Raw genomic sequence first — 20,999 nt, 5'->3', positions numbered from 1 at the left:
AGGGAAAGAGGCAGAGGTGATGGGACACCGTAGGACAGCCTGTGGTGGAGAAGATAGAGGGATGTGGCAAAGCTGGAAGTCCCCTAACAGAGCCAACCTCTTCATGTCTTGGGCTACGGCTGTTGTCTCTGCCACTGATGCCTCTGAGACAACCAGTCCTTCCAGCACTGGGGTCTCGTTGCCTCCTTGTCCATACTCAGGAGCCTGGGAGGTGTCGTACCATAGTCCTGCCCTTGGCATTGCACATCTCCACATCCCACTGTCCCAGGAAGAGCCCTGAGGAAGGAGTGAGGGAGAGGATCTCCCTTCCTGGGGGCTGGGGGTCAGGCCTTGGCCCTTTGGGCGATGGAGTCAGGGCTTGGCCCTTTGCATTAATGAAACACATCCACGTTTACCCAGCATCAGAGTCACCTTCAACTTGCTTTTCCCGACCTGCCATCGCTGCCTCCAGTTTTCTGCTGTAACCGGACCCTGGGGGCAATTCCTCAGTGGTGTCCCTCAGTGGGACCCATCAACACCACAAGAAACTTTGGAGTTTGAACCCGACTTTGACTCCTTGAGAGGTTCCTTCGACTTCCTCGCAGCGTCGGAGGTTCACGGACTCGGCCTCGAACCCACCAGAGGGGTCATTAAAACTCCTTGGGCTGGTCCTCTGCGTCTGAGCTGGGCTGGGCTCCTGGGATGGAGGGAGCTCACGGCAAGCGGGCAGCGCTGCAGAGAGACAGCTCTGCCCGGGAGCAGCTCCTCTGCCAAGCGCAGCAGGGCTGAGGGCACTGCCAGGGTGTCTCAGGGAGATGAGCAAGGCAGAGAGAGAGCTTGAAGGTGTCAGGATTGGGAGGACGACTGAGAGCTCACTGGAGGAGAAATCTTTGCAGCCCTTGACAGGGTAAGTCTGCGGGTGCAGGGCACTGCAGGCGGAGTTGCTGGAGGCATCTCCTAAAGCTGGCACAGCCACAGCTTACGGGATCTGTACATGTGGGAGCTCTTGTCAGGCACTTTGAATAGCTGTGAAGGTGGGTGTGCAGCCAGGGGTGCCCAGGGCTGTCCTTCAGAGCAGGCTCCCTGCACCCCAGGGGTCTGTGTGCCGGGGCAGGGACTCTGCCACCTGCCAGGGTCAGCTCTCAGCCTGCCTGGGAAGCCCACCACATCACTGTGGGGAGAAGTTCTGCATGGAAGGAGCATCCGCCGGCGGGGCAAGGTCCTGCTGCTGAGAGGGTTCTGCGTGGCTGAGGGCTGCTCACAGCTGCAGATCACTGCAGGACATTCCCTGGAGACTTCCAGAAGCACAGCAAGGAGGGGGCCAATGGTGATGATTTTTGGTCTGGTGTCTTCTAACATCTCATTGGATTCTTTTCCAGCCTAAAGGTTTCAGCAAATCCAGCACCTCATGCTAAGTAGAGCTAAGCAAGCAGCACAAATCACACCGAATGATAATCCTAAATCATTTATTCTACTTAAAACGTATGTATTTATGCTGAACAATTAATATCCCGCAAGGAGAAGGAAGGAGCACAGGGTCTCCCCGCCCTGCTCAGCCCTGGGCAGCCCCAGCATGACGTCAGAGGTGACACCACTGTGAGGTCACAGCTGGCTGCCCGCACAGCGCTGTGGCGTGTGGGGCAGGAGCCCACAGTTGCCCTGTGGCTGCGGCCCTGGACAGGCTCCTGCTGGCTGCGGCGAGAGGCTGCTGCTGGAGCTGGTTTTGGGGACAGGACACGCTGCTGGGGCTCAGCGGGGAGCCTGCCTTTGCCCGAGATGGCGAGGAGAAAGGCCCCCCAGACAAGACGCCCAGGGGCCTCCAAAGGCTCCTTGGGGACCAAGGGAAACCAACGGCCGGCAGGGTGAGAACGGGGCTGCGCTGCCGGGCGGGCTTCCCGGGGCGGGGGACTGCTGCTGCCAGCTCGCCTCCTCTTCTCCCGGGGCAGGCCTGTCCCGCAAAGGGTGGGGAAAGGAGGGGGACCCCAGCCCTGCTGCCCGCTCTCGCTGCTGCTGGGACAGCCCTTCCTCTGGCAGGGGCCTCCGCTCAGGCTACTCCTCCCCGCCTCAGCTCCCGCGGCCTGGGGACGGTGGGCAGCCGGCATTTGTCTTTGTCCTCCCACAGGGACCCGAGCGCTGGCGTGGAGCTGGTGATGCGCCCTTCACCTGCCGGCTCAGCCGCTCAAGGGCCTGCCGAGGGGCGCGACAAGGCCACAGAAATCGCAAGTAAGCTCAGCACTGCTGCTTGCTCCAAAGTCCTCCGGGGTGAACGTGGAGAGCCGCGCTGTGCCAGAGCTCGGGCCAGTTGTCACAAGTGGCAGGAGAATCGTAGAATCATAGAATTGCCTAGGTTGGAAGGGACCTTTCAGACCATCTAGTCCAACCATCAACCTAACTGTGACAAAATTCATCACTAAGCACTATGTCTACGCGTCTTTTAAACACCTCCAGGGATGGTGCCTCAACCACTCCCCTGAGCAGCCTGTTCCAATGCTTAATAACCCCTTCTGTGTAAAAATTTTTCCTAATGTCCAGTTTAAACCTCCCTTGGCACAACTTGATGCCGTTTCCTCTTGTCCTATGGCCTGTTACTTGGGAGAAGAGACCGACCCCCACCTCTCTACACCCTCCTTTCAGGGAGTTGCAGAGAGCGAGGTCTCCCCTCAGCCTCCTTTTCTCCAGGCTAAACAGCCCCAGCTCCCTCAGCCGCCCCTCACAAGACTTGTGCTCCAGACCCCTCAGCGGCTCCGTTGCCCTTCTCTGTGCCTCAATGTCTTTTTTGTGGGGAGGGGCCCAAAACTGGCCACAGCACTTGAGGTGGGGCCTCACCAGTGCTGAGTACAGGGGAATGTTCACTGCCCTAGTCGTACTCACCACACTGCTCCTGATACAGGCCAGGATGCTGTTGTCCTTCTTGGCCACCTGGGCACACTGCTGGCTCATAGTCAGCCGTCTGTCGACCAACACCCCCAGGTCCTTTTTTGCCGGGCAGCTTTCGAGCCACTCCTCCCCAGGCCTGTAGTGCTGCATGGGGTTGTTGTGACCCAAGTGCAGGACCTGGCACTTGGCCTTGTTGAACCTCATGCCATTGGCCTTCAGCCCATCGATCCAGCCTGTCCAGATCCCTCTGCAACGCCTTTCTACCCTCAAGCAGGTCGACACTCCCACCCAACTTGGTGTCACCTGCAAACTTAGTGAGGGTGCATTCCATCCCCTTGTCCAGTGTAGGCTGCCCTGCTCTTTGCCCCGGGGAGGGCGTGCCTGGGACTCGGTGCCCACCTCCCCACACGGAGCTGAAATATGCCTGGCTGGGCATCCTAGAGAAGAGATCTCAAGGGGCAGGCTTAACATTTCTCTGGTTTCTTTGCCCAGGGACGGTCTTCAGCCTTCCTTGCCTTCTGGCTGTTGCCCTGGTCTCTCTGTGGAGACATCTGCTGAGCATGTGCCTCTTGGCCGCGTACGTACGACATGTTTCTGCTGCGGATGGGGGGTAGAACGGGGGTGTCTGAGGGCCGGTGCCAGCAAAGGGCAGAGCAGAGGGTGCTCCCCAGCCAGCAGCCCGGGGCTCCCAGTGGGGCGCCTCAGCTTGGGCGCTGCTCGTGCTGTGGCCATTCTCAGGGGAGCCAAGAGCAAAGCCCCTTGGCAGCCATTTGCTGCAGCCCCAAGCTTTGGCTGCGGCAGGACAAACTGCCCCGTAGCCAGACGCTCGGGTGCAGAGCCAAGCCTCCGCAGGGCAAGGGTTTTCCCCAGCTCAGGCAAGAGACCACGCCGGTCTGTGGAGGCCTCTGGGAGGAAAGGCGGACAAGGCTCCTGCGCTTCCCAGCTCTGCGGGAAAACACTTGCCCTAAGAGGGATGTGTGTGATGGCAAGGGAGAACAGGCCTGCTTCCTCAGCCAGAGGGAGAGCAAGGTCCGCACCAGAAAGACTGCTGGAAAGCACTCTTCGTGTGCTCGACGTCTTTGCTTCCTGGGATGATCTTCCTGGAGACCTTCCTTTGGGGAAGAGCTGCCGGCAGCGCTGAACGATATGGACAGAAATCGTGTTCCTGCTGGACGCTGCTCTGTCAGTTCTCTGTCAGCAGCAGGCTTCCAAAACGGTGTCTGTTTGGCCTGAAAAGGGAAATCCGCCTGTGAAGGGGTTTGTCCAAGGCTTGGATCATGACAGCACCAGGACTCCCTCTTTTTCAGGCAAAAGATGGCCCTGCAGAAGAAGGCGTTCTTGCAAGTCTTCTTGTTGCTCCCCCTGGCTCTTGGTGAGTTTTCATGAGCAACCATCTGAGAGCGACAGCCTGGCTGGGCTGGACGCCACCTTTCCTTTTGGGCCAGTATGTGCGGAAACTCCCGTGGCCCAAGTGCTTCCCAGGCAAGTCCTTGAGTGGGACTGCCTTCTGGGCTCCCAGTAAGACTGGTAGCCTCCCAGTCACACTGCTGCCCTGCCTACCGGACCACAGGGCTCACTTAGTCGGCACCTCTGCGAGAGATGGGGGTAGCTCTTTGCAAGCCTGACCTGGGGATTCCCAGAGGGCAGGGGCCATGCAGGGGGACCGATGGAGAGGTACCTCTCCTCGCCCAGCAGCCTGGTCTCGGTGCTCACTGGGGCAGTGAGGGGAAATGGGGAATAGCTCTGGGGCACCGAGCACACCTGAAGATCACGGCTGCGCAGTCCGCTCAAGCCCGGGCTGATGGCCCCCGGTCAGAGGTGTGTCCTCTCCCTGCACCCCACGTCCCCCGCCTCCTCAGCTCACCTGCTGCCCCAGTCCCAAGGCAACAGGGACAGACAACGCCACTGCAGGCATCGCCAGCACCCCCGGTAAAATAACTGTCTCTTGCTGATGTGAATTGCAGCTGCTGTTTACTGCGGGACCTCGCTGCCAGGCCTGAAGCCCCTGAGGTAAGCGATGTTTCCTGAGCTGGAATTGGGTCTGTGCAGAAGGGTCAGACGACCTCGTGTCCCTGCACCCATTTGCCTGAGAGCCGGGGCTCCCGCACGGCCCTTCCTGCCTTTGCCTCTTGCGCCAGCTGCTGCGGAAGGGAAGCGCTGGCAAAGCAGGGAACGCACGCGTGTCTCTCCTCCTTGCTGAGCTCAGAGGCTCCCAGTGGGGTGGGCAGCTCTCTGACAACATCTGCTTTCCTGGTTCCTGCAGGAACTGCCCGGTTTTAATGGCGCAGCAAACTCAAAAGATGCAGCTAATGCTGGAGGAGGTGGCTCGGCTGAGGGCAGAGATCAGCAGCGTGAAGCAGGTGCTGCGGCGTGTTGGGGAAGGAGGCTTGGCTGGGCAGAAGCCCTTGGGGCTGTGGGTGTGTGGGACTGCTGACTGCAGTCAGCCAGCCTTTGCCCCAGGGGCCTCCTGGGCTGCACAGGCCCTTCTCCGGCCCCACTTTCACCGGCCGCTTCAGGCAGCGCAGGACTCCCTTGGCACGCCAGCACCTCTGGCTGCTCTGGCTGGGCTCCTCAGGCAGGGGTGGGACCCAGGCACGCTCACGGGGGGCCAGCCATCGCTGGCAGGGCTTGAGTCCACCTTCCACCTGCCCTGGAGAGTGTGGAGGATGGGGACGAGGGTGTGGGGACCCTCATCAACCCACCTCGGGGCCGTGGCCATGGCTGTGGACACAGACACTGTTCCTCAGTCCTGCAGCTCCGTGGAGAGGGTTTGCCTTGCCTTTCTGACAGTGGCCCTTTGCCGCTCCGGGCGCTAGTAGCCACGCTGAACGTTGATGTGCTCCTTTTCTCTGTTTGTTTATGGCGTTCCCAGGAAGTCGAGGAAATGAAGCAGGCAGCATCTGAGAGGGCTTTGGAAGCCTACGTGGAGATGTCTGACTGGGCCCTGCAAAGCTCTGGTATGGACACAAGCAGCCCCGTCTCCTTGCCCTGCGCTTGTCTGCAGCCCTCCCCAAAGGCGCCTGCGCTCCAGGCGCTGCTCTCCAAAGTGGGGGAGCTGAAATGCTTGGGGGGTCCCAGGGCAAGGCTGTGGCAGAGCAGCTCTCTCAGACTCCCTCCCAACCCTGCCCTCGGCATCCTCACGCTGCCTCTGGCGCTGCCCCCGCACGTGTTCCTGTGCGGACGGAGGGGCTCTCTTCCTCTCCTCAGCATTGGAAAAGGAGATGGCCGGGCCGTCCTTGGCTGCCCACGCAGCAAGCCCTCAGCTTGGGTCTGCTGCCATTCACATGGGCACCATCTGTCTCCCAGAACCCTCAGACCTTCTCCTGCTGGCGCTGGGAGTGCAGCAGTCACCAGGCACGTGGCCGCTGTCATTCCCCTGCGCGGCTGGGCAGCCGGGCAGCCCACCAGCCTGGGACGAGGACAGGACTGACAGAAGCGCAGCTGGCCGGCGGTGTCAGAAATAGTGTCTGAGCACCAAGCCCTCCTCGTCTGTGGCCTCTTGCAGTCGTCTGCTTTCCCTTCCCTGCAGGTGCCAGCATTGACCTGCAGAGAACTTCGGAGACCTACACCTGCAAAAACGACTGGTTCTGGAGGTTTATTGAGTTCTTTTGCACTCCCCGCAGTCCCGATCGCATTTTGCAGGTATTGTAGCAGAAATCGAGAGGGAATTCTTTCCTTTCTTCCTGTGAAGTTGGAGACTGACCTCAGGGCTCTCCCTTCGGTCCAGTGTTGCGCCGTCTTGGGGGTGGGAGGCGAGAGGTGGGGGGTGCCCTGCAGAGCCCCTGGGCAGGGATGTGTTTCTGCAAGGCCCTGACTAGAGTGGTTTCGTAACCGCTGTTCTCCTCTGCTCCATAATACTGACAGCCCTGGCAAAGGTCGGTCAGGGAAGGAGGCCTCCTGCTTCTGTCCACTTCCTCACACACACCTCATCTTCAAGCTGAAATAGACCCCACAGACACACCAGTGCCTACGCTTCAAGCTACGTGGGCAGTTGTCTTGGCCCCAACACTCTCTCACGCTTCATTGCTCTGGCTTTCTGGTTGCAGCCGGATGTTTCCCCGGGAAACTGCTGGCCTTTCCCAGGGCATCAGGGCCAGGTGGTCATCAGGTTGCCAGCGCGAGTCCACCTGACTGCCATCACTGTGCAGCACATCTCCAAAGAAGTCTCTCCATCTGGGACCGTCACCAGCGCCCCCAGGGACATCGCTGTCTTTGTAAGTCTCTGCTGGGTGCTTCTGGTGCGGATCTGGTCCTGGGGGAAAGCCATGACAGGGTCTTCCTTGCTTTTGTGCCTCCTCTGAGGTTGGAGTCCCGGTCTCCTGAGCACTGCAGGGCCCTGGTGAGGCTCTAGGAGTCTCCTCCTAAGGGCTCTAGAGGTCTCCTCCCTCTTAAGACTTGTTCTGGCCAAGCAGCTCAGGGTTCTTGACTAAAACTCAAGCGGAGCCTGAGCTCCACCGTAACCAGGGCTAGACTAGGGCTAGAGCCCCAGGGGAGGGTGGGTAGGTAACAGGGCTGACCCAGCACCTACGTTCCCTCTTTGTCGGGACGAGTCTGAGCTGCTCTCCTTGTGCTTTGCCCCACAGGGAGTGGATGTGGACGGAGAAGAGGAAACTCTCCTGGTGACCTTCATGTACGATGTGGCAAAAGAGGCCATTCAGACCTTCCCTCTGAAGGTGCGATGCACGCACGGTGTTGGGGGAAGATGCCAGGGAGCAAAGCAGGTTTGCCTGCAGGGCCATGGCAGGAGGAGCGTGAATGCTTTCTCCCTGGGCAGAGGGGGCCTGGGTCACCGCCAGGAGAGAGCTGGTGGGGTTGGGAGGGCTGAGTGGCACGCGGTGGTGCTAGCAAAAGGAAAGTGAGGGCAAGGTCAGGCCCGTGGGAGCATGAGTCCCAAGAGATCCCTGGCTGCCTTCAGCAGAGCCCGCTGCACACGCAGCCACTGCACCCGAGCAACGTCTTTGTGCCGTGGAGAAACAGGGACGCCCGCTGGAGAAAGCCGTCGGGGAGCGCCCTGGCTCCATCCCGTGGCCTGCTGGCAGGCTGGACGGTGTCCTCTCCTCCCAGCATAGCATGCCCCTTCTCTCCCGCTGCTCTCACGCCTGCCCGCAGGAAAGCGGGCAGAGCAGACAGCGGGAGCTCGGGGGGGTGTCACACCAGCTGCCCCACGCAAAGGAGCACCTCCCCGGCCTCTCTGCCGGCACAGAGCGAGGCGCAGAAGAAGAGGCAGAGGGGAGGGAGGCTGAGCCCCAGCCGGGCCCATGCAGAGGGTGCCAGGTGCCTTCCCCCTCCCCGTGTCCCCAGCCTCCCCAGCACCCCGCTACCAGAGCCAGCCTCAGGTTTCCACAGCCGCTCCCACCCACTGTCAGGAGCTTGCTCCTGAGCAGGAGCAGGGCTGGTGGGGGGAGATACCTTGACTGCATTGTGGCTCTTAACACCTCCGATTCCTCTTCCCTCTTTTCCTCGCAGAACGCCCCGCATCCCAGAGCCTTCTCCTATCTCAAACTCCTTGTGAAGAGCAACTGGGGAAACCCAAAGTACACATGCATTTACCGAGTGCAGGTTCATGGGAAGATGGCAAAACCAAACAGCCTCAACTGAAACCAGAGACAGAAAAAGGACAAACATAAAAAAGAAGAAAAAGAATAATGTTGCTGCGACTCAGATTGGTGTAGAAGATTTGTCTCCTAAGTTGGGTGCACAATAAGGTCCATTGCAGGGAGGGCAGTCGTGGGAAAGCAACAGAAGATCGGTGAGGAGGATTGTTAATACGCTCAAGTGACTCACAGCTGGGTGCTGGAAAACACATATATCACACTAATTGTTATTCAGTCTCGGACGCTTGCAAGAAAAACACTTGCACTTCGATAACATAAACCTGTGATGGACTCAGGGACACCTTATCCAGCCACTTGAGAATCCTGGCCTGGTGCTGAAGAAGATCAAAGCACAGTGGGAAAACGATGCCTGTTTGAACCCTTTAAATGCCAGGCAGAACAGGGAGTCCGTGCGTGCTCTTGCTCACAAGGACTCTCTCGCTGCCAAGGGCTCTTGCTAACAAGGACTCTCTCTCACTCCACGGTGCCCGCAGTCCCTGCTTCCGTGCCTCTGCCCGGGTGTTGCTTCGGAGATTCCCTGGTCTGTGAGGTATCGAGAAGAAACTTGTTCTTTGCCTTTCATCCGTGGTTTTGTGGTTGTTCCTGCGTCCTGCCCGCATCGGCTCACACAGCGGGGTTACAACCAGGGACTGAGTCTGGTAAATAGGTAAACGTAGCTCCTTGTGAAGAACAAACAGCGAAGAATACCACATCCCCGAAGAGACTGGAGGGACCGATAACAAGCTCGCAAAATAAATGGGGGAGTTGCAAAAGCTGCTGCATTTATCTTCCCCAGTCCACACAAAGAGATTCCTCTATTATCAGCTCAAACCAGCCACCGTACACCACTAGGAACCACCCAAGACCTACCATGAAGCCCCTAACGGAGCTAATGTGCATGTGCCAAGGGGATGTGAATATGGAGATGAGTTCTGGAAATGTAATGAACGTGGCAATGAGTGCTGAGACATGTAACGACCACGCATATTCTGTATGGATGTAAGTCTCTGTGAATCTCACATTCAGTGGACATGTCAGGTGGAGAGATCCCCCACGTCCCCGGTGCTGAATAAAAGAATGCCTGCTTCTTAAGACTACATCGGTGTTAAGAAGTTCATTCCCGATTTCGGTGACAGTTTCTGGCGACCCAGATGGGACTCTGCCTCTGAATCTCGACAGATCCTTGGAATTGCAGGGCCTCCATCCGGCACCAAGGGATTCTCAGGGAGAACCTCCGATCCCCGGACCAAAGAGCTCCGAGCAAGGCCCCTGGAAAGGCAGACAGCTGTGTAATGTCCTCAGTCCCTCCAGCTGCTATACCAACAGCCCACCGATACGCTTTCGGGTCTTTGAAATACCCTCTCTTGAGCAAGTCTACGCCAAGGATGCACGCAGCGTCTGGGCCACTCACAATGGAGCGCTTCCGCCATTTATTCCCAGTTCGGCTCACTTTGGCCGAAGTACAGTCAGTTCTTGAGACCTGTCACACCAGAATCAGCAACAGATTTTGTCCCTTTATGAGTCAATGGCAATAGGGTACACTGTGCACCGCTGTCCACCATGTCTTTATGCTTTTGTGGCTCTAATACACGAGGACATCGAATCCACACAGCCCAATAAACTCGGTTATCCCTCTCCCCCTCCTGGCTGGAGGCAGGGCACCTCTAATGTTGAGGACAACATCTACAGTTAGCAGATGAGTTCCGACCCGGACCAGAGAACTGCTCCCTGGGCACTGGAGCAGCCACCCTCCTGGAAGAATTCTTTCTTCTATCTGTTTTACCTTGCAACTAGTGCCTGTAGGGCCAAGGTAGGTCCTTCATCCCACTTACTCAGGTCCTCTCCATAGGCACCGAGGTAAAACCACAAGGTGTCTCGTAGTGTCTTCTTTTCCTTCCAAGTCGGTCTCGTAGGAGGGCATCTTCTCCTAATGGCTGCGACATGGGTCCATGCAGGGGAAAAGCGGGATGTTTCTTCCATCCTAGACAGTTTCTCAAACAGTGTCTCCTTTTTCTCAATCATCTTCTCAGTTTTATCAGCTTCCCCGCTGCTGAGCCGGCCGGGGGCGGCGGCCAGGGAGTGGGGCTGCCGAGGGCAGCAGGGCCGGGGCAGGCGGCATGCCTGTGCGCTGCGGGGCCGAGCGGCACGCGCTCCCTGCCCGGCTGCGGCCCGAGGGCCCTGGGCCAGGCGCCCCAGGAAGGACGGGTTTGGGGGTGGATGGAGAGGGCCAGAGGGGCTGGAGACCGTCCAGCAGCAGCCTCAGCAGCATCCTCAGCAGGTCGGCCAGGAGGCTGGGCTCACAGGACAGCGTGTTCCACGTGGCCCTGGCAGTGCTGCAGAGCCAGAGCACACTGTCAGCAGGGCCACCTCGGCCACCACCCCTTCTGCCTGGGCAGGCCCCGGAGGTCCTGAGCTGCCCCTGAGGCTGACGGGCCACATACTTGTCACAGGGCCGGGAAACCCTCAGCAGGCCAGTGACCACCTCATAACTGTCGATGTCGGCCAGCCAGGGAAGGGTGAACGTCAGGATGTCCTGGAGCAGCATCCTGCTGACGCAGACCAGGTGCCTATCGATGACCTCCACGAGGTCGTTGACCTACTGGAGACAGCGGGCTGGAGCACAGCTATGGCCCCTGCTGACACCAAGAGCTGCTGCCCTCCTGCTGCCCTTTGCTGGCCTCAAGGGATGCCCGTCAGGTGCTGCAAGCCCTGGCCTCGGGGCGGGGGGAACGGCCCCCGCAGGGCACGCGCACAGGGCAACCCGGCTGCACACTGCCTACCCCGTATAGCTCTGAGCACGAGCCTCTCAAGACCAGCTCCAGCACCCTGCCAACCAGCAGGGTGTCAGAGACCCTTGGGTCTGCCATGTTTTTCAAGATGGCAAGGACAAAGTCGTTCATCTCAGACGGGAAGAAGGGGCTCCCAAGTAGCTGAGGGAGAGAGGGAGGGAAAAAGCGTCACACTGAGCGCCCTGGCTGCAGGGACCGTGAGCTCTGCCAGCAACCAGAGCTCGCCGGTGGCCAGAATGGCCAGAGCTGCTGTGCTGACGCTGGGCTAAAGCCTTGGACTACTCCCTGCAGAGAGCTGGTGGCTCCCCGCAGCCTGATGGGCGGGAGGCCGTGCCATCCCCCGCCGCGGCTGATGGGCTGGTTCATCCCAAGCCTCCCGCCAGCCCCACGGCCAAGTAGCTGAGGGAGAGAGGGAGGGAAAAGGTGTCGCACTGAGTGCTCTGGCATGGGTAGCGCTGGCTCTGCCCCATCCAGAAGAGATACCATCTGCCTCGCCCTAAAAGAACGGCCCCATTCTCTCTGTCCCTGAAACAGCCTTCTTCGCCTTTGTTACTCAGGAGAGAACTGAAACTTTCTCTTAGAAACGTAGGTCTTTCTTCAGGAAAGATGCAATGTGTCCGGGAGGATTCCAAAGGACAAACATTTTACAGAAGTAAGATGTTCCACCCGTCGTCTTTTCATTTTTTGCTTCTTCCTGTTCTGCTCGTGGCTTTAGGCCGACACGCCTGTACGCAGGGAGGTCAAAGGCCTGGCAGGGGAATGGCCGCCCGCAGCCAAGGCAGACCGTCAGCCCCCGCCCGGACCTAACAGCGCAACCCCCGTCTTTCTGCTCGGGGCCGGCGCCGGGCGCTGCCGTGAGCGGAGCGGGCGGGGCCGGGCCTGGCGGCGGGAAGGGCCTCCCCTCAGGGAACGGCGGGCCCGCGGAGCGTTCTGGGAGCCGTAGTCTCCCCGGGGCCGTAGGCCGGGCGCCATCTTGTGCGCGGCGGCAGGCCCGGCGGCGCGGCTCCCACGCCAGCCCCCACCGGCGGTAGGGAGCGGCAGCATTCCCGGGGGGAGCGGGCGCTGTTCCCCGTCACCTGTCGGGACCGGGTGCCTGGGCAGCGGAGACCCTCCCGCCATGGCGACGCCCGCACGCCCAGCTCCTCCTCGACCTTCCTCCCGTCATGCACCGCGCGTCTCCGCCTGTTCCGGCCCAGCGCCGCGCGGTGATTGGCCTCTCGGGCGTCCTACCCGGAAGCGGGCGCCGCGGCAAGAGATTTGAACGGCAGCGGCCGCCCCGGGAGGCGGCTGCCGAGCCGGTGAGTGTAGCCTCCGGGCCCCGCTGCCCCGCAGCCCGTTAGCGGCTCCCGGCGGGTCTGCTGGCGGCAGGACTCTGGGGGGGCTGGGCGCCTTTCGCCGGGCCGCGCGGGCGGGCCCGCGAAAGGAGGCGGCCGCGGCGGCGTCTCCTTGGGTCTCGTTCGTTGCCCCGCGGAGGATACCGCCGGGTCGGGCGTGCTTGCCTCTTCGGCAGCGCAGTCGCCCGCTCTCGCTGGCAAGCGTTAGCCAGGAGCCCCCGTTAGACGGTAGCCGCCTGTGCCCGGGGCCTGCGGGCGCTCGGGCTGCCCCGTCTGGTGAATTTCCCGCTGGGGGTGTAGCGCTTGGTCATCAGCGCAGGTCGCCCCCCGCCCCGGCCCGCGCTGGGCTGCAGTAAATGCGTTTTCCGTTCCAGAGTCTGCTCAGCGTGGAGAAGCCCAAAGGCCGGCTGCAGTTTCTCCTCGCAGGGGCTGAGAAGAATTGCCAGGTCCCCGTTGCTCTCAGAATGGCTTTAGGTGATTATGAGGAAATTCTCAAGTGCTACGAATCCCATGAAAGGACTGGGACAGGTAGGCCTGATCCGTGGGCACAACCCGATGCGCGCGCCCTGTCTGACCGCTCTCGTGCTTCCCTAAGCACACGTTAACTGTTGCTGTCGAATGCACGGGGCACGTTTCTGTTGTGTGTTTTGCGTGGCAGAGCTCTGGCAGTGTCACTGGAGGTGGGTGTCAGTGGTCGCTTCTTGCTCTAGTGAAGACGCTGCCCGCTGTGCGCGTGACACATTCGCTGCCCCTGTGAGATTACAGGCAAGAAAAGACGTCCTCACGCTGAGCTTTCAAGGTCTCTTTTTCCGGTTCTAGGTGGGTTTGCTGATTATTTCGATGTTCTTCGGTGGCTCGACTCATGGGTGTGTGGGCACCTACGTGATGTACTTTCACCACTAGTTTCCCCAGCGGGTCAGCAATATCTTGCCATACTTGAGCAGCCCAGAGGGGTTTACCTCTGGGTTTGCCTGTGCTGCCAGTTGCTCTGCTTCCAGTGCCTCTGGCCTTCTTGTGGGGCTGCCACCACTGGTGGGGCCACTCTCCACCCCTCCCGGCGCCCCGAGCGTGCCTGGGGGAGGAACTGCCGCTCTGCTCAGCAGCAGAAGGCCCCACTGGGCCTTCCGTGGGGCCCTGCGAGGCCCGGGAGAGGCCCTGGGGCTCTTGGTGGGGACCGCTTGGCCCAGCTCATGCTCCTGAGAGGGCCGGAGAAGCCCTGGGGTTGCCTGGAGGGCAGCAGGGCCCTGCCCGTGCCCCAGACAAGCCCGGCTGCTGCGTCCGGGTATGGAATTGGCCATGTCCACCAGCTATCCCCAGGGTGTTCAGCCTCCTGAGCTGGGAGATAAGGATGGAGAGCAGAACAACCCACCCATAACCCAGGAGGAAGTAGCCAATGACCTGCTTCTGCACCCAGACGCACAGAAGTCTATGGGGCCGGATGGGATTCACCCAAGAGTACTCAGGGAGCTGGCGGGAGAGCTCACCAAGCCTCTCTCCATCGTTTATCAACAATCCTGGTCAACAGGGCAGGTCCCAGATGCCTGGAGGGTGGCTAATGTGACGCCCATCTACAAGAAGGGTCGGAAGGAGGATCCGGGGAACTACAGGCCTGTCAGCCTGACCTCGGTACCAGGAAAGATCATGGAGAGGATCATCTCGAGTGAGCTCTCACGGCAAGCGCAGGGCAGCCAAGGGATCGGGGCCAGCCAGCATGGCTTTAGGAAAGGGAGGTGCTGCTTAACCAACCTGATCGCTTTCTGTGACCATGTTACCCGCCTTCTGGATGCGGGGAAGGCTGTGGACGTTGTCTGTCTGGACTTTGGCAAGGCCTTTGACACCGTCCCCCACAGCATTCTCCTGGAGAAGCTGGCGATCCATGGCATAGACGAGTGTACTCTTTGCTGGGTTAAAAACTGGCTGGCTGGCCGTGCCCAGAGAGTTGGGATTCTAAATATGCGTATGGAGTAGTCCACACTTTTGGAAAAATTTGGGAGGAAAGAGGTTTAATTAATACCCAAGGAAGGAATCTAATACATCAAGAACTAATAGTGAAAATTTTAAAGGCGTTAAGAAAACCAAAGGAGATAGCAGTGGTACATGTGAGAGGACACCAAAAGGGATTAGATTATCGAACCAGAGGGAATAACCTAGCCGATAGAGAGGCCCAGGAAGCAGCCCTGAGGACTCACGTCGCTAAAATTAATGTAGTACAAGTACAAGGAGACATTAGTGAAAAAGAACTAGAGGAGAAAGAAAAGAAATTTACCCCTGAGGAACAGGCAAAATTAGAGAAAATAGGAGCTAAGTTAGAACAGGGAAAATGGATGCTGCCCGACGGGCGAGAGATGTTGCCAAAAGCTTATGCCAGGCAAATATTAGAACGCTTACACACACAAACACATTGGGGTACAAAGGCGATAAGTGATCATTTCCTTAAACAATTTGGCTGTATTGGGATTTTTGAAATAGCAAAGCAAATCAGGCGAGGATGTTTAACTTGTCAAAAAGTAAACAAGAAAGTGTTTCGACAAGCAGCCACGGGAGGAAGGAAAACAGCTTATAGACCTTTTGAAAGAATACGAGTCGATTTTACTGAATTGCCTAAGGTAGGGAGAATAAAATATTTACTAGTACTAGTAGATCATTTAACACAATGGGTAGAAGCTTACCCTGTAGCGCGAGCTACGGCACAGATGGTAGTAAAAATCTTATTAGAACACTTAATACCTAGATATGGGATAATCCAGTATATTGATTCTGATCAGGGCGCACATTTTACTTCTAAAATAATAAAATTATTATGTCAATCATTAGGTATTCAATGGGAATACCACACTCCGTGGCACCCACAAAGCTCAGGGAAAGTAGAAAGAATGAATCAAACAATAAAACAGCAATTGGCTAAATTAATGATTGAGACACAGATGTCCTGGACGAAATGCCTACCATTGGCACTATTAAACATAAGAACTAAGCCACACAGTGAGACTGGATTATCGCCATATGAAATGTTATATGGAATGCCTTACTCCCAAGGGATGCCCCTGGGGAACAATGTGGTTGAAGATTATAGTATCCAAAAATATATAATATCCATTGGAAAAAGGTTAAAAGAACTACGAGAGATTGGGATGATGGCTCAAACACCACCATTAGGATTTGACACATGTGTCGTGAGTGAAAGGTCCAGTGAAGGAGTGGAGAGTCACATCTGAGCCCGGAGAAGCCAAGCTAACCATCAGCCGAACTTAAAGAGACCTTCATCAAGAAGCATAAGCCAAGTTGCTGTGGGAATTTCATTGTAACTACTCCTGTAGAATTAGTGGACAGGGATAAATACCTATTAGGAAAGGTGATTTAGTCCATTGTGTAAACGGTGCTGTTTATTTTTAAGGGCAAAGTGTTCTACATGTTTTAAAATATATCATTTTCCAAAAAAGAAGTCAAGGATCTAGGAAACAGTTTAGAATTTTTGTGCATTCGCTGTGGGGCCACCACTCCCCTATATAACCTACCATGGGTTAGGCTTTATTGTTGTCAATTTAATCAAAGAGTGCTTCTTGATTAAAGGTTACCCCTTAAAAGATTAAGGAAGAGGGCAAGACCGGAGGGGAACGAGTGGTGCGGCTTGAAAGGTCTGCCAAGGGCTGCAACCCCTTCGGGCTGTGACCGCCGATCACTATGGCCCTGACCGGACCGCTTCTGGTCCTCTTTGGGGTAAGCTCCTTGACTCTGGTTATGGCAAACAACTGCAGCCAGTGCGTAGGAACTACTAGGAGGGGACGGGTAAGTTCCCAGACTTTGGTTTATAATATCGAAATAAAAGAAAGAATAAGGGAATCGGTACAGCACAGACTACTATTTAACTCATTTTATCATGAAATAGAAACAGGAGTGGAATATGAAATTCCCACAGTTGCTAAAAATCTCTTTGTAAATCTTGCTGAAAACATTGCTAAGTCATTAAATGTAACTAATTGTTATGTTTGTGGTGGAACAAGCCAAGGTGAACGATGGCCATGGGAGGCTATGGAGAGCAACATTAGTAATCCTCAAATATGGAAAACAATGCGAGACAAAATACCAAGATGAGAACTGCTTTGTACCAAAATCGCTTAGCCTTGGATTATTTGCTAGCACAAGAGGGAGGTGTTTGTGGGAAGTTTAACCTTAGTAATTGTTGTTTAGAAATTGATGATGAAGGGGAAGCTGTAAATGAACTTGTAAAAGAAATGAAGAAAATTGCACATGTCCCAGTTCAGACTTGGACTGGAGTCGACCTAGAAGGATTCTGGGAAAACTTTACGGGAGGTGATTGGCTTACTAAAATCGGGATTGTTATATTGGGGGCATTTGCAGGATTGTTAATAATTCCATGTTTTATACCTTGTTTTATTAGACTAATACACTCAGTTATACAAGGAACGCAGATGGCTACAGAACCTGTTGATTCAGAACCAGGGAAAGAGAAAACTCTTTCCCTGATGATACTAAAGACAAAAGAAGATTCGAAACTAACACCCATTCGGCAAGTATTAACTCGGTTGGCAACAAAAACACGAATCAATGCCATAGAAAAAGAAAATGGGGGATTGTGAGATGTGCTTAACTGATTCGTGTCAGTGTGGAACAGTGTTAGGGCCACAGGGTGAAGTGTGACCTTTGACTGTTTTGTCTGTCTGGCCGCAGATGAGACGGTGTGTCTGTCGTGTCTGTGTTTTGCAGGAGCCACCTGGCGAACATTCTAGAATACCACCTTAAACTGGTCCTGTTGTTATCTGCATAGTGACCTGTAAGGGGGGGGATACACCCATTTTTGGCAAGGGCCAACCATTTTAGAGGCAGTTATGAATATGTATTAGTATAGGAGATATAAACCAAAAATGGGGTCTGTAAGGTGTGTGTCTTGGTTGGGCAGGGACCCCAGGCACACCCAGCGCTGTTTGCTTGCCTTTGTTCCTTTAATAAATTATAAATTCTAATTGGAATCCTGTTTGCGATTAAATCATTTATCACAATGGGGTGAAATCCTCTTGGCGGCCGGTCACCAGTGGTGGCCCTCAGGGCTCAGTTTTGGGGCCGGCTTTGTTTAATGTCTTTATCAATGATGTGGATGAGGGGATTGAGTGCACCCTCAGTAAGTTTGCAGATGACACCAGACTGGGTGGGGGTGTTGATCTGCTTGAGGGTAGGAAGGCTCTCCAGAGGGACCTGGACAGGCTGGATCGATGGGCCAAGGCCAACTCTATGAGGTTTAATAAGGCCAAGTGCCGGGTCCTGCATTTCGGTCACAACAACCCACAGCAACGCTACAGGCTTGGGGCAGAGTGGCTGGAAAGCTGCCCGGCAGAAAAGGACCTGGGGGTGCTGGTGGACGGCCAGCTTAACATGAGCCAGCAGTGTGCCCAGGTGGCCAAGAGGGCCAACAGCATTCTGGCTTCTATCAGGAATAGCGTGGCCAGCAGGAGCAGGGAAGTGATGGTGCCTCTGTACTGGGCACTGGTGAGGCCCCACCTCGAGTGCTGTGTTGAGTTCTGGGCCCCTCTGCACAAGAGGGACATTGAGGTGCTGGAGCGTGTCCAGAGGAGAGCTACCAGGCTGGTGAGGGGTCTGGAGACCAGGGCATATGAGGAGAGGCTGCGGGAGCTGGGCATGTTTAGCTTGGAGAAGAGGAGGCTGAGGGGAGACCTCATTGTCCTCTACAACTCCCTGAAAGGAGGGTGGAGAGAGGTGGGGGTTGGCCTCTTCTCCCAGGGGAATAATGACAGGACCAGAGGAAATGGCCTGAACTTGCGGCAGGGGAGGTTTAGGTTAGATATTAGGAAGAATGACTTTACTGCAAGAGTGGTCAGGCACTGGAACAGCCTGCCCAGGGAGGGGGTTGAGTCACCATCCCTAGAGGTGTTTAAGAAATGTCTAGATGTGGCACTTCAGGGCATGCTCTAGTGACAGAGATTGTAGGTTGTTTGGTTGGACTCGATGATCTCCAAGGTCTTTTCCAACCATGAAGATTCTGTGCTTCTAAGATCAGGAGGGGGATGCCCTCAGCGTAGGAGCTTCCTGGGGGAATGGAGATCCTCTAGGGGTCGGGCAGCAGATTCGGTGAGCCCTTTTGGGTGAGGGGACACTGCAGGGTTCAAACAGACCCAGAAGTTTCTGTGGGTTCCTGGGGCCGGCTTCTGAGCACAGCTGCCAGATGTGCCAACAGAGGTGATGCTCACCTGGATCTCCTACATGCAATCAGGGAAAAAAGGATCAGGGCTGTGATAATGGAGTGGCAGCCTTGGCTGCAGTGTCCATGAAGTAGCGGGTTCTCAGCTCCCCAGGGGAGCAAGCAAGGAGAGACACAGAGTGCAGACAGCAGGTCTCAGAGGGGAAGACTCTGAAGTAACAACCGAAAGGCCGCAAGAAGGTCTCCCCGGAGCCTTCTCTGCTCCAGACGGAACAGCCCCAACTCTCTCAGCCCGTCCTCACAGCAGAGGGGTTCCATCCCTCCGATCGTTTCTGTGGCATTCCTCTGGCCCGTTCTGTGAGGCAGCAGCAGGAATGCAGGGAGCTCTGCCTGGGGACAGACAGACTCGGCTGGGAGCTGAGGCGTCAACAGGAGAGGACAGAACAACCTGGGAAACTGGCAGCTTTGTGGCGGGTGAACGTCTGCTCCAGACTTCATACCAACAAACAAGCAACAGCTAGTCAGGGATGTAAAAGCCAGGGCTAAGAAGGTAGAGTTGAGGCTCCTGAGAGACAGGAAAAAGGCCGAGAGCAGGAGACGTCTGGAGAGCAGGCTTTGGCCTGCTGGGGGACTGGCTTGGAAGAATCCTGTGGGATACGGCCCTGCGGAGAAGCAGGGTGCGGAGGGCTGCTTGAGGATCTCCTCTTCACGCTCCACAATGGCCCGCCTTGACATTCAGAAAGGACGGCGTGGATGAGAAAGAAGCTGCTGACAAAACCCAAGCCTGAAGAGGAAGCACAGAGGAGGTGGAAGCTGGCTGCCTGCCAGCCTCAGGGGTTTTGTGTTTCCATACCGGAGACAGGCAGTTGTGTGTGCGTGTGCTTGTTTATGTGGGGGGAAACTGAGGGATGAGGAGATCCTGGGGCCGGCTTCTGGATAGAGGATGTAAAACCAGCTCCTGGAGGGATCCATTTTCTCTGTGTGTCTCTACAGGTCTGTATTTCCCACTGACGTAGTCTGCCATACAGGCAGCGCACCGTACCAATACCCTCCCTGGTATTTTGGTGATGGTTGTCATGGTACTTCCTACTTGAGTCGGAAATTCTATTGAACTAGTACCTCCTTTAATTGTCTATCGTGGCCTGCAACTCCTCAGGTTATCTTGTGAGAGACAGCACCACCAGGGTGAGCCATCAGCATAGAAACATTGACAGCTGAGCAAATGGATCTTCATTCCAGGGCAATGGAGCTTCACTTCAGGGGAACCGTGAGAAACTCTGGGCTATGGCCAAGAGAAACCTCCAGAAGTTTACAAGGAGAAGTGTCCGGTCCTGCACTGAGGGGGAGGAAGGTGCATCAGAGCCCGCTGGGACCTAACGTGCTGAGCAGTGGTCCTGAGGAGAAGGTGCTGGGACCTGGAGTGGCCCCCCAAAGAAAAGTGTCCCCCTGTGTGCAGCTCCCCATTTTGGAGGAGTGGGGAGGAACTGGAGAGTGCCCAGAGGAGGTCTGCCCAGCTGTGGTTCAGCGTATAGTGTCGGAGGATGTCGGAGTGGGAGACGGACCCGGAGTAACGATGGAGTCTCAATATGAGTATGATCGTTCTCCCTTTATTCAAGTTTTCACAGAGTATATATAGACAGGCAATAAGAGCACGCGCTAGCGGCAGCTATATGATTGGCTTACAGTCTCTTTTCACGCGCTGTCCATGCAGTTCATTCACAGATCAGATTGGTTACAAGAATTCACATAGTAAATTGCTTAGTCATTAGCACAACATGTTTTCTACCTTCTCAGTTCCCGTTTTTCCCATGTCCTAATTCCATTTTCTACCACCTGTTTTGCCCTTAATCCAATCTCTCACAGTAGGGAGGCTGGCTCACGTGACCATTTTCTCTCAGACACATTCCTACAATCCCCCCTTTTTCTTCTTGAGCCAGCCAGACCTTATGCATGGCATTTTCTATCATGTCAGTCACTTTGCGGAGAACACATGAGGCTACCATAATCAATAATAATATAACCAACAGTAGCATGAGCCCTTGCTTTAGTAAGTCTGATAACCATCCCGTTATACCCCATGAGTTTGACCAATCATCGAAACCATTTTTGACCGCTTTTAATTTGGACATGTTATCCTTGTTGTGACGCTCTTAGCAGGTTATATACTAAACACAATTAAAAACAGAATCAAAAAGAACCCTGCTAAGGCAATAAATACCCAGATTCCTAAATTTAGCCCAGAAAGCCAATTTCT

At 56.0% G+C, this 20,999-nt stretch overlaps 2 protein-coding genes across 6 annotated transcripts; both read left to right on the top strand.

Annotated features, from left to right (window-relative positions):
• The first annotated feature begins 2,196 nt into the window (after positions 1-2,196).
• On the top strand, positions 2,197-9,608 carry LOC134509777 (sperm-associated antigen 4 protein-like). Its single transcript, XM_063322352.1, has 10 exons — positions 2,197-2,202; positions 3,349-3,433; positions 4,164-4,228; positions 4,821-4,866; positions 5,120-5,216; positions 5,729-5,813; positions 6,386-6,498; positions 6,903-7,070; positions 7,440-7,529; positions 8,323-9,608. The coding sequence occupies exons 2-10, from the start codon at positions 3,417-3,419 to the stop codon at positions 8,452-8,454; spliced, it is 813 nt and encodes a 270-aa protein (XP_063178422.1). The 5' UTR covers positions 2,197-2,202; positions 3,349-3,416; the 3' UTR covers positions 8,455-9,608.
• A 2,598-nt stretch (positions 9,609-12,206) lies between these two features.
• Positions 12,207-20,528, top strand: LOC134509782 (uncharacterized). 5 transcript variants are annotated; one of them, XR_010069433.1, is made up of 4 exons: positions 12,207-12,537; positions 12,948-13,101; positions 13,232-13,392; positions 16,973-18,271. XR_010069433.1 is itself a non-coding variant. In XM_063322359.1 (3 exons), the coding sequence occupies exons 1-3, from the start codon at positions 12,403-12,405 to the stop codon at positions 19,759-19,761; spliced, it is 312 nt and encodes a 103-aa protein (XP_063178429.1). In that variant the 5' UTR covers positions 12,207-12,402; the 3' UTR covers positions 19,762-20,528. The 5 variants fall into 5 exon arrangements, 3 of the variants coding, with proteins under 3 accessions (XP_063178429.1, XP_063178430.1, XP_063178428.1); XR_010069432.1 differs by having other exon boundaries at positions 13,232-18,268; XM_063322359.1 differs by lacking the exons at positions 13,232-13,392; positions 16,973-18,271 and adding an exon at positions 19,739-20,528.
• The last annotated feature ends 471 nt before the right edge of the window (positions 20,529-20,999 follow it).

This window comes from Chroicocephalus ridibundus, unplaced genomic scaffold (genome assembly GCF_963924245.1).
Source record: "Chroicocephalus ridibundus unplaced genomic scaffold, bChrRid1.1 SCAFFOLD_394, whole genome shotgun sequence".
Lineage (NCBI taxonomy): Eukaryota > Metazoa > Chordata > Aves > Charadriiformes > Laridae > Chroicocephalus > Chroicocephalus ridibundus.
This window is presented reverse-complemented; position numbering and strand designations above follow the sequence as displayed.